This window comes from Chlamydotis macqueenii, chromosome 1, assembly GCF_036417535.1.
Source record: "Chlamydotis macqueenii isolate bChlMac1 chromosome 1, bChlMac1.mat, whole genome shotgun sequence".
Taxonomy (NCBI): Eukaryota; Metazoa; Chordata; class Aves; order Otidiformes; family Otididae; genus Chlamydotis; species Chlamydotis macqueenii.
In genome coordinates this window covers 212,365,284-212,377,307 of record NC_141556.1, presented here as the reverse complement: position 1 = coordinate 212,377,307, position 12,024 = coordinate 212,365,284, and the positions used below count along the sequence as shown (strand labels likewise).

Here is a 12,024-nt window from a genome sequence, read left to right as displayed (position 1 = left end):
TTTGCCAGTTATACGGTGATGTTAATGAAGCAGAGTATGACACGTGCCTCAGCTGCTACAGTTCAGTTCACCGTCTCTTAATGCGGTTCAGTTTCCTTCTTCCTCCTTTTTGAACAGATTCACAAAGCTTTTTGCACAGTTCTGTGTTCAGCCGTAACATATGACAAAGGTAGCAAACCAGAAAGTGGTTCTTAGCTTGTTCAGTGTCTTAAGTGTAAAATATTTTTAAGTTATCCCTTTGCAGTGTAAAACATAACTTATATTTCTGCAGTAAGCAGGTATAATTATTAATCTAAACCATCTCTTCAGAAAGATGCTGTTGTGCATAGTTACCACAGTAGTGCTGAGAAAATGTTGTCTGTGCCGTCTTGAGAGGAAGAGTGCCATCTTTAGTCTTGTAATATCCTGGATTTTCTGTTGAATGCGTTTAAACGCCAGACAGACTTGACCATGTTCATGAGCTCCATCAAGATTGCAGCAAGCAGTGTTGCAGCCGTTTTCACTAGAGGTTTTATTTTAGGAAAGATTGTATGGTGAGTCCCTGTAAAGTTTCCTTGTTTCATTTCAGATAACTATTTTATTACTACACGATATAGCTACAACATTGTTCTCCAATGCATACTAAACTTTGATAATCAAAGAAACTCCAAGTGTGATCATTACACAGAAGAAAGATTTTTTTTTTTAATTATTATTATTATTATTATTTATTTTTTATAATTATTATTTTTAGAAATCAATTGCAGCCCTGGGGTTAATGAGCTGAAACACTAGTATCTGCAGCATTCTTGATTTTTGCAAAGACTGGAAAGGAAAAAATAATCTAGAAACAACTGCTTCTGATCTGAAGGGGGGGGAGTTTAGTAGCTTATTGTTGAGATTTATAACCCCAATAATATAAAAAAAAACCAAACACCAAAACCACCAAGAAACCTTAACAACATACTTTGTTAATTTAAAATCAGTCAAAAGTTCTTATGCAATGTTTTTGCGGATATTTGAAAGTTACGGTTGTTATAAATTGTCAGTGGTTGTATGAAGATACTGAAATTGCAGTGACAGCCAGGATAATGGATGATACTGGTTTAATGATGATCTCAGTGGTTTTTGTGTTTTTTTTTTTTTTTTCTTCTTCAGAATGAACAGTAATTATAACATATTCTGTATACGTAGAAAAATGGCTACGAGAATTTCTCATTAAAGTCTCAAGCAACGACTGGTTTTCACCTTCATTATTGTTTGAAAAGATTTTTCAGAAGCAAAACAATTTAATCAGAACTTACAGAAGTGCATATGGTTGTTTACGTTCTGGTAGAACGTTCTCTGATTTTCACAGAGAATTAATCAAAGTAGCTGGCAATACGTTTTTAAATGTAGCTGTATTACAGTTTAATGTTTCAGTAAAGTTACATGCTTCTGTATTTCATTTTGTTGAGTATGTGTAATAATCACAAATCTAGTCTAATAGCCTCTAAAGAAACATCTCCAGACATGTCTATCAACTGCCTTGGGAATCCTTTACAAAATGCATGGTTTGTTAGATAGAGGTCTGTCTGTTCGTGCAGCACTGGGATCTTAGCCGTTGTGCGTAGAAAATGTTACGCTCTTGCCGCAGAAAAGCGTAGCAGCACTACCCAGTGATCAGCGCTTGATTACAAATTACTTGGCTTTCTCTGAAACTAGAGTCTGAGGTAAAACATAATTTCTTGAAGAAGACAAGACATTGCGTTCATGTACTTGTTCTTGCAAAATGGAAATGAGCTGGTGCTTAATGAGAGTGTTTAACTGATAACATTTCAAAGTTATGAATGATACATTAAATACTCCACTAGCTTTGCGCTAAGCGGTGAAATCTGACTTCCAAGAAACATTGTCCTTGTCTAACTGAAAAAGCAGTGTATAGCCAAAGTATATATCTCATAAATTAATTTCAGAAGTAAATTCAAAGATTAAAAATAAAGTATTTCAAATAAATAAAAATAATTGCCTGGAAGGATGAGCTTCCAAGAAGACAGCTCAGAAATTCTGATCTCATCTCAAAAAATGCATCCATACTGCATGGGTTCTGTTTTGTTTTGTTTTGTTTTTTTAATCCTGAATTTCTAGCTCTGAGTTCTAGTAGCAATTCATTTCTGCTGCTAGCACTAACAAAATGCTCCTTGTAAAGTTTACCTTTTAAAACTGGACAATAAGCGGAAGTATCACAGGTTTTTAGGGGTACTAGCAGTTGAATAATGCTTTGCATTGCAGAAGGATCGAGATAGATAAATCCTAATATACTTAAAAAGAGGAGAAAAAAAAAGAAGAGAAATAGAATTATGATGTTCCATTCATTCTGGGTTCGCCTCCATCTATCCTCTTTGAGATTACACCAGTTAACAGGAGGCAGCACTGAGAGGAGGGAAAGAGGACACTTACCCTGAAAAAAAAAAAGAAAAAAAAAAAAAGAACGTCACTGATGACTAAAGTGTAAAGTAGAAGACTGTGTGAAATTGGTGGTTTTGTGGCTGAAATGAGATGCTGATGTTTTTTTTTCACAGTAAAGCTCATGCATTTAAGTTAATGTACCTGAAAGCTTTAATGTAGACTTTTATGTTTACCGTAGTTTTGGTTTCTTTTCAGCTGTGGGATTGGGATCTTGGTGCTTCCACATGACCCTGAAGTATGAAATGCAGGTGAGCATTGCTAAGTGGCTGTGAATCATTTTATGTGTGTATCTCACTCTATAGTCATATTGCCATTTCTTGACTAGATAAAACTCGTAGAACATGAGTTACTCTACCTTAAGTATCATCGTAGAGACTCTTGCTCGCAAGAAAAGAGTAGCTCAGGTCTGGTTTCATTAGATGTTTTCCACCAATAGATATACAGGAATGCCTGCATCTGAAAGAAGAGCTGTAATCAGTTGCTTACGTTGGTAGAAGACTCTTTGTCCTTTGGGAATCACACTTATCTTTTTACTGGAGTTATTTTAAAATTTAAAATCAAGAGCAAGCAGTGTAGACTAGAGTTATTGTTTTTTATCCTTTTTTAATCTTAATATTTTCTATTATGTTTTCTATTTTTTTATATGTATATACCTGTAGCATTAATACTGAAGTCAGTATCTTCTGATTAGCAATAGTTGAGTCTTCCTCTCTCTCTTATTCTCAAGTAGAAGGCATTCTGTAATGAATCACTGGGCATCAGGATTTGGTCCTGGTATTTCCTTTTTTCTAAAGGGACACAAGGAGTCTTGACCTGTTGTCCTGTTTTAGGTCTGAGAAGATTAAGGAAATTCATCTTTGAATCAAAGTCAGAGTGAAGTGAGGTTCAGTTCAAAATTGAGAAACCTGCATTTAAAAGTGTGTACTGGAAGTCTGTGCTCCCACCGTAGTCAGTGGAAATACAGTTAGGTCAGTGGAATTTAGAGAGCCGGTCAGCTGGGCTGCATCATTCTACAGACTTCATTGGCAGTCTTAACTTGAATAATACCAGTTTATCTGAATATAGGTGTACAGTGACATTTTTAGACCCTGTGAGTGTTCTCTCTGGCCTCCACCTGCCATCCCACAAAGGTGCGAGTCTCTTAGACCCCCCCCTTCCCACCTCGTCACATCTGCCAGTCTTGGGAGGATGTATTGGAGATGACAGAGCATCTCAGATGGCATTTGGTGCCTATGCCATGGCAACTGAATCAAGTCCTGGATTCCTACTGATCATAATGGGACCCGAGATGTCCAAAAGTTAAGCGTCTTAAACTTGAACTGAATTACAATCTGTAGTGACGTTTGCCTCCACAGCGCTCTGTTTTATTCTCTCTGGGATGTGCTGGAGACTGTCAGCGTCCATGGCGCATGCTGTTGCCACCACGTAAAATACATGGTGCTTTTCTTGGCATGAAAAAGGTGGCTCTAGATCCATTTCACCACTCCCTCCCAAACTGAGGTACGATTTACCTATATTCTCTTCAGTGGTGAATTTCCACAGTTGCATCTCTCTTCCCTCAGCTGCTAAGTTCCTGTCCCTGCTGGTGTTTAAAATCCTCTTTCTTGCACTGATGCGGAGGTGAGCAAGGCCACCCTGAAACCCAGATCATTAAAGCGATCCAGGCTTAAAACATTCTTACATGGGTTGGTTTTTTGGGGGTTTTTTTTGTTGGTTTTTTTTTTGTATGTGTAGAGGCTATTTTAATCCAAGTCACATTTGTTTTGCAATCTTAATACTGTAAATGGTCAACTCAGATTTCTCTTAATGAAGAGAAATGTGAAAGCTTCTGTTCTTGAAAGCAGTTATTTAGAATACTTCTGAAGCTATCACATCTCTTCTCTTATTTTTATGGGAATCTGCTTGATTGTGCAGTCCTCAAGAATCCAAAATGCTTTATTTAATCAGTGAAATCAGCTCACCCAGTTTCCTTCTATCCTTATTTCTTCATTGTTCAGACATGCTGTTGACAGGATTTCCAAAAGCATTAATTCATTTTGTTACAGAAGCCATTGTCTTTTGCAAGCACATTCTAACTAGGATCTTCTGGGAGATTCTTTGATGTTACCATTATGTCCCTGAGAAGCTGTCAGCATGTGAACTTAAGAGTGTAATCAGGTGTCCAAATTAGGAAAATGTTGCTGTATTGTAATTGTTATTCTTTCTTTTCCCCTCTTTTCTTTTATGAAGCCTTAAGTAACTCACGCTCATGAAGAGCTGCATGAATTAACCCTGCAGCTAATTCCTATCAGACTTGGTAAAGAATACCACTGAACTTAAAAATAATACCTCTTAGTATAAAGCCGAATTCAGCTGTTGCTTCTGTTTTTTTCCTATCTAAGGCATCACAGCCAGGATAAACTAATGTGATGGCAAGGTGCCACCTAACTCACCTGTTAGCCTCAGCTGCCATCTATGTTCCTGGTGCAAGCATGACTGCCTCGCTCAAGAGAAGCAATGGGAATGTTGGTGAAGAAGCAAGACCTGCCCTTTCAGTGACAGCTAGTCAGTAGATCTGTTTAGCAGTCTTGTGAAACATTTCCTGAAGTTTTTATGACCAAAGCCACAAAAAGCTGATAGCTTGCACTTGGGTTTATACATCTCTCTCCTTCTGTAAAGGACTAGATCACTTTTTTTCCCATATGAAATTTCAAAACATAAAGATTTTTGCCTGTGCAGTTAGAAAAATTCTCCCAAACCAAGCAGAATCAAGCTGGCGTTATAAAAGGATTTGTGTAAGCCGCTATTTCTCTTGATGTGTCTCCTTATTCAGAAAAATGAGGTTGTGAACTTGTTAAAGACCCTGTACTAGTAGTAGGGAGGTAATTTTTGTACAGGCATGGTCATTGACAGCTTTCAGAGTGATGATAGAAAAAGATCTCGCAGCATTCGGTTCTTGTTTTTCTTAGAAAAGAGTCAAACCTGATGTAACAGTTCTAAGATGCCTCAGTATTAATGTTTGCTTAATATGTCAGAAACCAGAGGCAGTTGATTCATTTGTATGCTTGTGCATTTTCATGATTTTCAGTCGTTTGTAAGGAGGTAAGTTTAACTGTGTATTTTTGAGCAGAAATTTGTTAATGTTCTTTGAGAAAAGTTTTAGAAGAAAATGATGCTATGATTCACCCCCACACCCCCAATGATAAATAAATGGCAATTTTGAGCATACCTGTTCTTGAGATTACTGTTTTAGTTCCATCTCCATTAATGTGGCAATTTCCTGGAGAAATAATTATTTTAGTTGTAACATACCAGTCTTCTCCCAAAGTATAAATATTTTTAAGACAAAAAAACATTATCTGGCAGTAGTAGCTTGGGGGAAAACGCCAAAAACTTCACAACAAACAAACAAACAAAAACAGTCTCTGAGTTAAAACAATGTCAGAAATTTCCAAAATTAGGAAGTAAACATGCAAGCACATCGCAGGGTGGGCTTTATAGAGCCTTATGGGCTAAAGCGTTATTTTATGTTATGGAAAATATTTATTTCAGTTTCTCTGTGAAGCTTGTACAGAAGTAAGAAAGTGCTACTGGCCGTAAGTGATGTGGTCTTATTCAATCTTTACAAACTTCACAAAACTAATTCTTATAAATGTTTCAAGAGGTTCGACTAGCGAAAATGGCATGGTTCTTTGAAGACGTGAGCTTTTTATGAAATGTAATATTCAAAAGATTCAGAGTAATAAGCTTATTAATGCAGCAAGCTTTCAGTAGTTGAATAGGATTTGACACTGCTGCGTACTGGAGTATAGTCAAGAAGGTGGATGTCTAAATGACTTAAAAACTCCTGTTTTCTTAAGACTTCTCCTTAATTAGCTTACACAAACGTGTGAGTTAAAAGTAGTTTTCATGTTTTGATGTTTCTGCTTTTTGTAGCTGTTGGATGAACTGCCAATGATATACAGTTGTTGTGTGTTTGTCTACTGCCTGTAAGTATTTGTTAAATGTTTTTTTTTTTTTCCTCCAAATATGAAATACTAATTTTTGAAATGTAGACTCTGTGAAGCCCAATCTAGTGTATAGTGAGGCTGACACTGAAGCTTCTACCCATTTCAGTGAGATCTCAGTTTTGGTAGCGGTACAGCATTGTAACTTGGCTGTTAAAGCACCAGGCTGGCTTTAGTCCTGGTTTTTGCTAATTTAGAGATGTTTTACCAGTGTTTGTTTAACAGGAAGTAAGATAACTCTTGTTAAAGACTTTGTATAATATACAGCCTCAGCTCAGTGTTACTTGGTATGTAAACAGCAAACATCATAAAATCAACCTCAGTAACACCTACAAAATTATCAACATTGTGATTTGAGCTGTATTTTTACGCTGTAGTCTGACTCCAAATGCAAATTTCAAATTTCTGGTTAAACCTGCTTTCCATTCATCTGGAAAAATAAAGAAAAAAGATTTTATGAAGAGTGCATATTTTGTGGAGAATGTCTTGGAAATGACAGCTAAATGCCGTGCCAGGATGTTTTCTCCCATTTACTTTTGGGAGCAATGTAGCATTTGCCAACTGTACAGACACAGTAAGTTGGCTTTTCCTTGCCTGTTGCTGCAAAGCCTGGATGTAACACGGTTTGTTCTGTCACTTGGAAAATCCAAATGATAAATCAACCTGTTGCAAACAAAAAGACAAAAAAAAAAATGGTCTTTTTACTTTTGAACATCTCAAATATTCAGCTTTTGAAAACTGAAATCTTTGAAGATTACTAGTGGCTTGCAATGGAGATGGGATGCTGTAGGACTAAACCCACATCTATGGAAATCACCATTGGTTTGTGATTCATACATCAGTACGATTTGTGCAAATTCAGAACCAGAATCATAATGCCTCTGTTAGAAGAAATATTTCCATTGCAGCTCGCTACCTCCTTGAAATTGCCTTTGCATTTATTTTGTCTGATTTGAGTGTGACTGGGGAAAAGGACAAGAGGTGGGTAGCAAAATATGTTTGAAAAAATAATCATGCTTATTTTGTTCAATGATTATTATCTTCAGGAGCACTGAAGTCTGTTACTGAATTTATAGCTCTGATAATATTCTGTATATGTACGCTTGGTAGTAATTAACACGTTCAAAAGAATGAGATGATGTGTAGTTTGAGGTCTTTAATAATCATTTTGGTTTTCTTGAAGGTAGTTGGCGGGGTGGCTCTGCACAGGACATTCCCTTGTACATCATTCAGTCCTGCTGACTCTCAAGCTGTGTAATTACTTTGGCAATTCATTGTGCAATGTAGCACATTTTTTTTTTTCCCCCCAGATATTCCTACATGTTTTTTCTTTATTTCCTTTTATTCATCTATGATGATGTCTGTTTCCAAAAGTTTGTAAACAGACAAGCTAGGCAGATGTAACTTGGAGTTACATAGACAACTTCCTTTAATGATTTTGTGCTGCTCACGGTTCATTTGTATTGAGTTTTTTGAACCTTTTTTCTGGTTGAGATATGATCTGGGATGTGCGTGCGTGTAATTCCGTCACAACTGTGACTGAAGTGCAGCGTAGAGCCTGTGAAGCTGATTTTAACGAGCTGTTTTACATACTGGGAGCAATTAGCTGGTTTTACCTTCCACTTCTACCCGTAGTCAGTCCAGCAAATTTACTGCACTGTGACTGTAGTAAAGCCATAAACAATCTGCATTTTAACAGAGCTCTAGAGTTCACTGTTTTGTAAGGCAGTCCCTTTCCCACGCTGCCTTTAGCTCACAGATGTAATGTTTTTTGGCAGCTGTATTGCATTTTAAACTCATTTCTAATTTGCCATCCATTATCACCCCTTCAGCACCTTCTGAAAATGCTTCTGCTTCCCAAACTCTTTCTACTGACTGGGTTATTTTTTGTATATGCATGAGCTTATTGGGGTTTTTTTTTTTTTTTTGCACTAGTTTTTTTCAAAATCATTTACTGGTAAAAGTGTGAATTTTTATATGAAAATGGCACATGTTTATTGGAGGAGCTACAATTTCTTGAAGGGCCTAAGACTCATTTGGATCAATTTTCTCACAAATTTTGTGATAAGATACCTTGAAAAATGCATCCTTTATATGGTAAGCGATGGATGTCATTGCTCTCCTTTATGTTCTGTTCCAGGTATGAATGTTTCAAGTACAAGAACACAGTCAATTATCCACTGCTTTTCTTGTTAGTAACATACAGCTTCATAGTCAGCATTGTAAGTAACTTTTTCTAATACAACATTTTCACAGTTTGACGGTTTTCCTGCCAGTGAAGGAGTGTTATACAGGCAGTACTGAATCTCTCATTTCCCCTCAAGAAGAACAAATTATTCTTTTGTTGGGAAAATTATGTACTGGCCAGAGAAACCTGAAACCTTTCTATCTAAACCACTGTTTAGAATAAATGAAAAGCAGTAATCCAATTGCTTCTTGCAAGTGCATATTGAAAGTGTATCTGGTAGTTTCTCTCTTATTTGTTTTTGTATGTCTTGCAACTCTACTGAATTAGGAGATTTTAGATTTTAATGTCTCTATTTCTATTTCTTAATTTAAAGTAATTCCACAGTTGAAACCTCAGGTTTTGCCAGAGGAGACTTCAAATATTTAATCAACTTTAATGGTGCATGGATAGGAACAAGTCTTGGCAATACTGAGATGAATATTATGATTGTTCTCTGCAAATTATTTATATATATTTTTTTTTTTTTTTTAATCTTTCCAGGTTTACTTAAATTTGAAAGAGCCTGTATTCCATCAGGTAAATCTTGCTCTGTTGAAGAATCTAATCTTGTTTTTAAACTGTGCTGTTTTATTGGAACGTTTTACGGAGTTTTTTAGCTGGAAGGAAGATGGAAGGCAAGCACAACTTGCCTTTGCTTTTTCTTTAAGCAGTGTGGCTGCCTGTCACGTTGCCATCGTGTTTCCTGGTGACCTGAAAAACTAGAATGGTTTCATGTGTGTTGTCTTTTAGTGTTTCACCTAATATTTCACGTGGTTTTCATCAGTAGCAAGTGTAATAAGGTGACCATCTCCATGGGCTAAGGTGGGTGTGAGAGGGAGAGCTTAATGAGTCCTTGTCCAGTTCTTTCTGTTAGCAGCTGCTGTGAAACCGTGACCTGACGTCGTAACGGGGTCCCTTAGCACCATGTTCTTCTCTCCGCTTTAACATATTAATTGGGTTTTTTAACCACTCAATTTTACTTTTTGTAAATTGAAGCTGAATTTAAACACATAATGTCTTCTGGAGTTACGTAGCAGACTGGTTGTTGTTGCCTTAAAGGCTTAACGGCGTATTTGGTACAGGTTCCTTCTGTAGCAGCCCAAGAGTGTTAATATGCATCCTCGGCCTATGGGGATAAGACTTGTGTCACTTGCCCCTTCGCAGGAGGTTAGGAATTGTGCTCTTTTATGTATGCCGTGAGTAGTTTTCCCTCACTTATGATTTTTTTATTAGGGATAACAGCTGAAAAATTGCCAAGCAAAAGCACTGAGCTCTGCAGGACAGAGCTTTCAGACTTTAATTTTTGAAATTGGTAGTGCCATCGCTTGTCAAAATGCGCTTGCTGCATCAGCAGTTGTAAAAATGCTACGTGATTCCTATTGGTGCATTAGTGAAGCACTGATGAATAAAATAAATTCCCAGCTGCTCCAAACAATATCTCCTAGAAACATGAATTGTTGCTCTACCTATAGATAAAAAGAGAAATTTGCAGGGTTTTCTTGATAATGCTAATTAAAATCTTTCCCCCCCCCCCCCCCCCCCCTCCTTACATTTCTGGCGGGAAGTTATTGGCTGGGGTGAAAGCCGCAATTTCTGATGCTTTTGCTGAGTTGGTTAGAACTGGTTTTGAATGAAGTGACTCAAAGTGATTTTGTTAACAGTGGCAGAATTTACTACTGATACTGAACTTTTATTTCTTTAATCAATTATCTTCTCAACCTACATTGATTGCAGTAAACACATCACAGCTTCACTGTATTGCAGTTGGATGCATTGGCATAGAATCGTGGAATAGTTTAGGTTGGAAGGGACCTTCAAAGCCCATCCAGTCCAACCCCCCTGCAAGGAGCAGGGACATCTCCAATCACATCAGGTTGCTCAGAGCCCCAGCCAACCTGGCCTGGAATGTTTCCAGGGATGGGAATTATGACTTGTCAGGAAAGAGGGAAATAGGGAAACTTTAAACTGGTGCCCCAGACCTTTATTTATTTATTTATTTATTTTGCATCTGGTTTCCCTTAGGTTCAGAATATGAATTCCCTGTTATGATTTATACATGAAGAATCAATGTAGAAAAGATTAAGGCCCATAAAAGTGCTGGACTTCTTACAACAGCTCTTTCCAAATTGATTTTTATGGAGAACATACAGTTATGGCCAAATTCCAAACGTTCAAGTGCTGCACTCTTTTTTTTTTTTCCACAGTCTTTGCCAAATATGTTGTAAATCCAGAGGAAGCATTTCTCTGACTGCACAGCTAAGCAAAGTTATTTTCTTAATACTTGTCTTTTATTTTAGAGTGCACAAAAAAAAAACCAAACCAAAACGCTCAATATAAATTCAGTAAGTATAGTCCAACTGAACGGGTTGCAGAGCTCGTGCATCTTAAATATGCTTGTGCAATCGTAGTTTAAATCACAGTTTCAGCCCCTAACTGTTCTGGAAAGCAGCATCAGGACATAAAGCAGCGTTTGATACCTCTAGGTATTTGTCTGTGATCATCATTATTTGTCATCCTTGCAAAAAAGGGAATAACTACATGGACAGCTTTGTGTTATTCATTGTTTCAGTGTGGTTTCTTTTCCCTGAAAGGAGAGCAATAAGAGTGGAAAATTATTTTTATATCCTGGCTACTATTATATTTAGTAGCTGGGATCTAAGCCTCATTTTTTCAGTGAATTACTTTCTACTTTCCTTCCGAACTTAGGTTTATAAATTGCTTACTGCCAGCAGCACCTGAAGGGGGTTTCAGTTTCTTATTCATTGCACAGTGGCAACTGAGACCAAATTCTTTTTCTCCATCCACATATTGCAGGTCTTTAAGGGTCTCAGTGCTTTAACCGTAGGAGGGATGAGATGCACGTTTTGGTCAGCTGGAGGCTATACATCGTTAGAAGGAAAAAAACCTACTTCCCTGCCTGACAACTTATCCGGTACTTTTTGCCGCCTCATCAATTAAATGAAAGATAGCAGTGACCTTTACAAGCATGTATTGTGTTGTTTAAGTTAAAATCTCTCAGGCTAGAGTAGTATTACTACCTAATTTCTATCCTGCTAAACAACCCTACGTCCCGAGTTTCCTTGTTGTTTTTAAGCCAGCGTCATTGTCCAAGAAAACAGCTGTGTCCTCCTCCTCCTTCAAATTTTGCGCACAAATTTACTCTCTGATGTGAATTTGACTGGAGAACTGAACAGGTTTAAAACTCTCCTCAGTATTAGTTTTAAATCAGGTTAGTTGCTCATCCTTGTTTACCTCATGTATTTGTGCTTATACAAGGAAGGGGGTTGAGGAAGACTGGCTGCTGGCTCTACACTTGTGGTGATCAAAAACCTCATTCAACAGTGGGCCAAGTTACGTGGATAATGAAATAGATCTAAAAACCTG

General features: G+C 37.3%; 1 protein-coding gene across 1 annotated transcript in view; it reads left to right on the top strand.

Moving 5' to 3' along the window:
• ACER3 (alkaline ceramidase 3) overlaps nt 1–12,024 on the top strand; it is a 59,005-nt gene that overhangs the window by 26,534 nt on the left and 20,447 nt on the right. The window contains exons 3-6 of the mRNA XM_086739732.1: nt 2,623–2,675; nt 6,343–6,395; nt 8,554–8,635; nt 9,142–9,177. Of these exons, the coding sequence (XP_086595858.1) occupies nt 2,623–2,675; nt 6,343–6,395; nt 8,554–8,635; nt 9,142–9,177 (224 nt within the window). The remainder of the gene's footprint in view (nt 1–2,622; nt 2,676–6,342; nt 6,396–8,553; nt 8,636–9,141; nt 9,178–12,024) is intronic.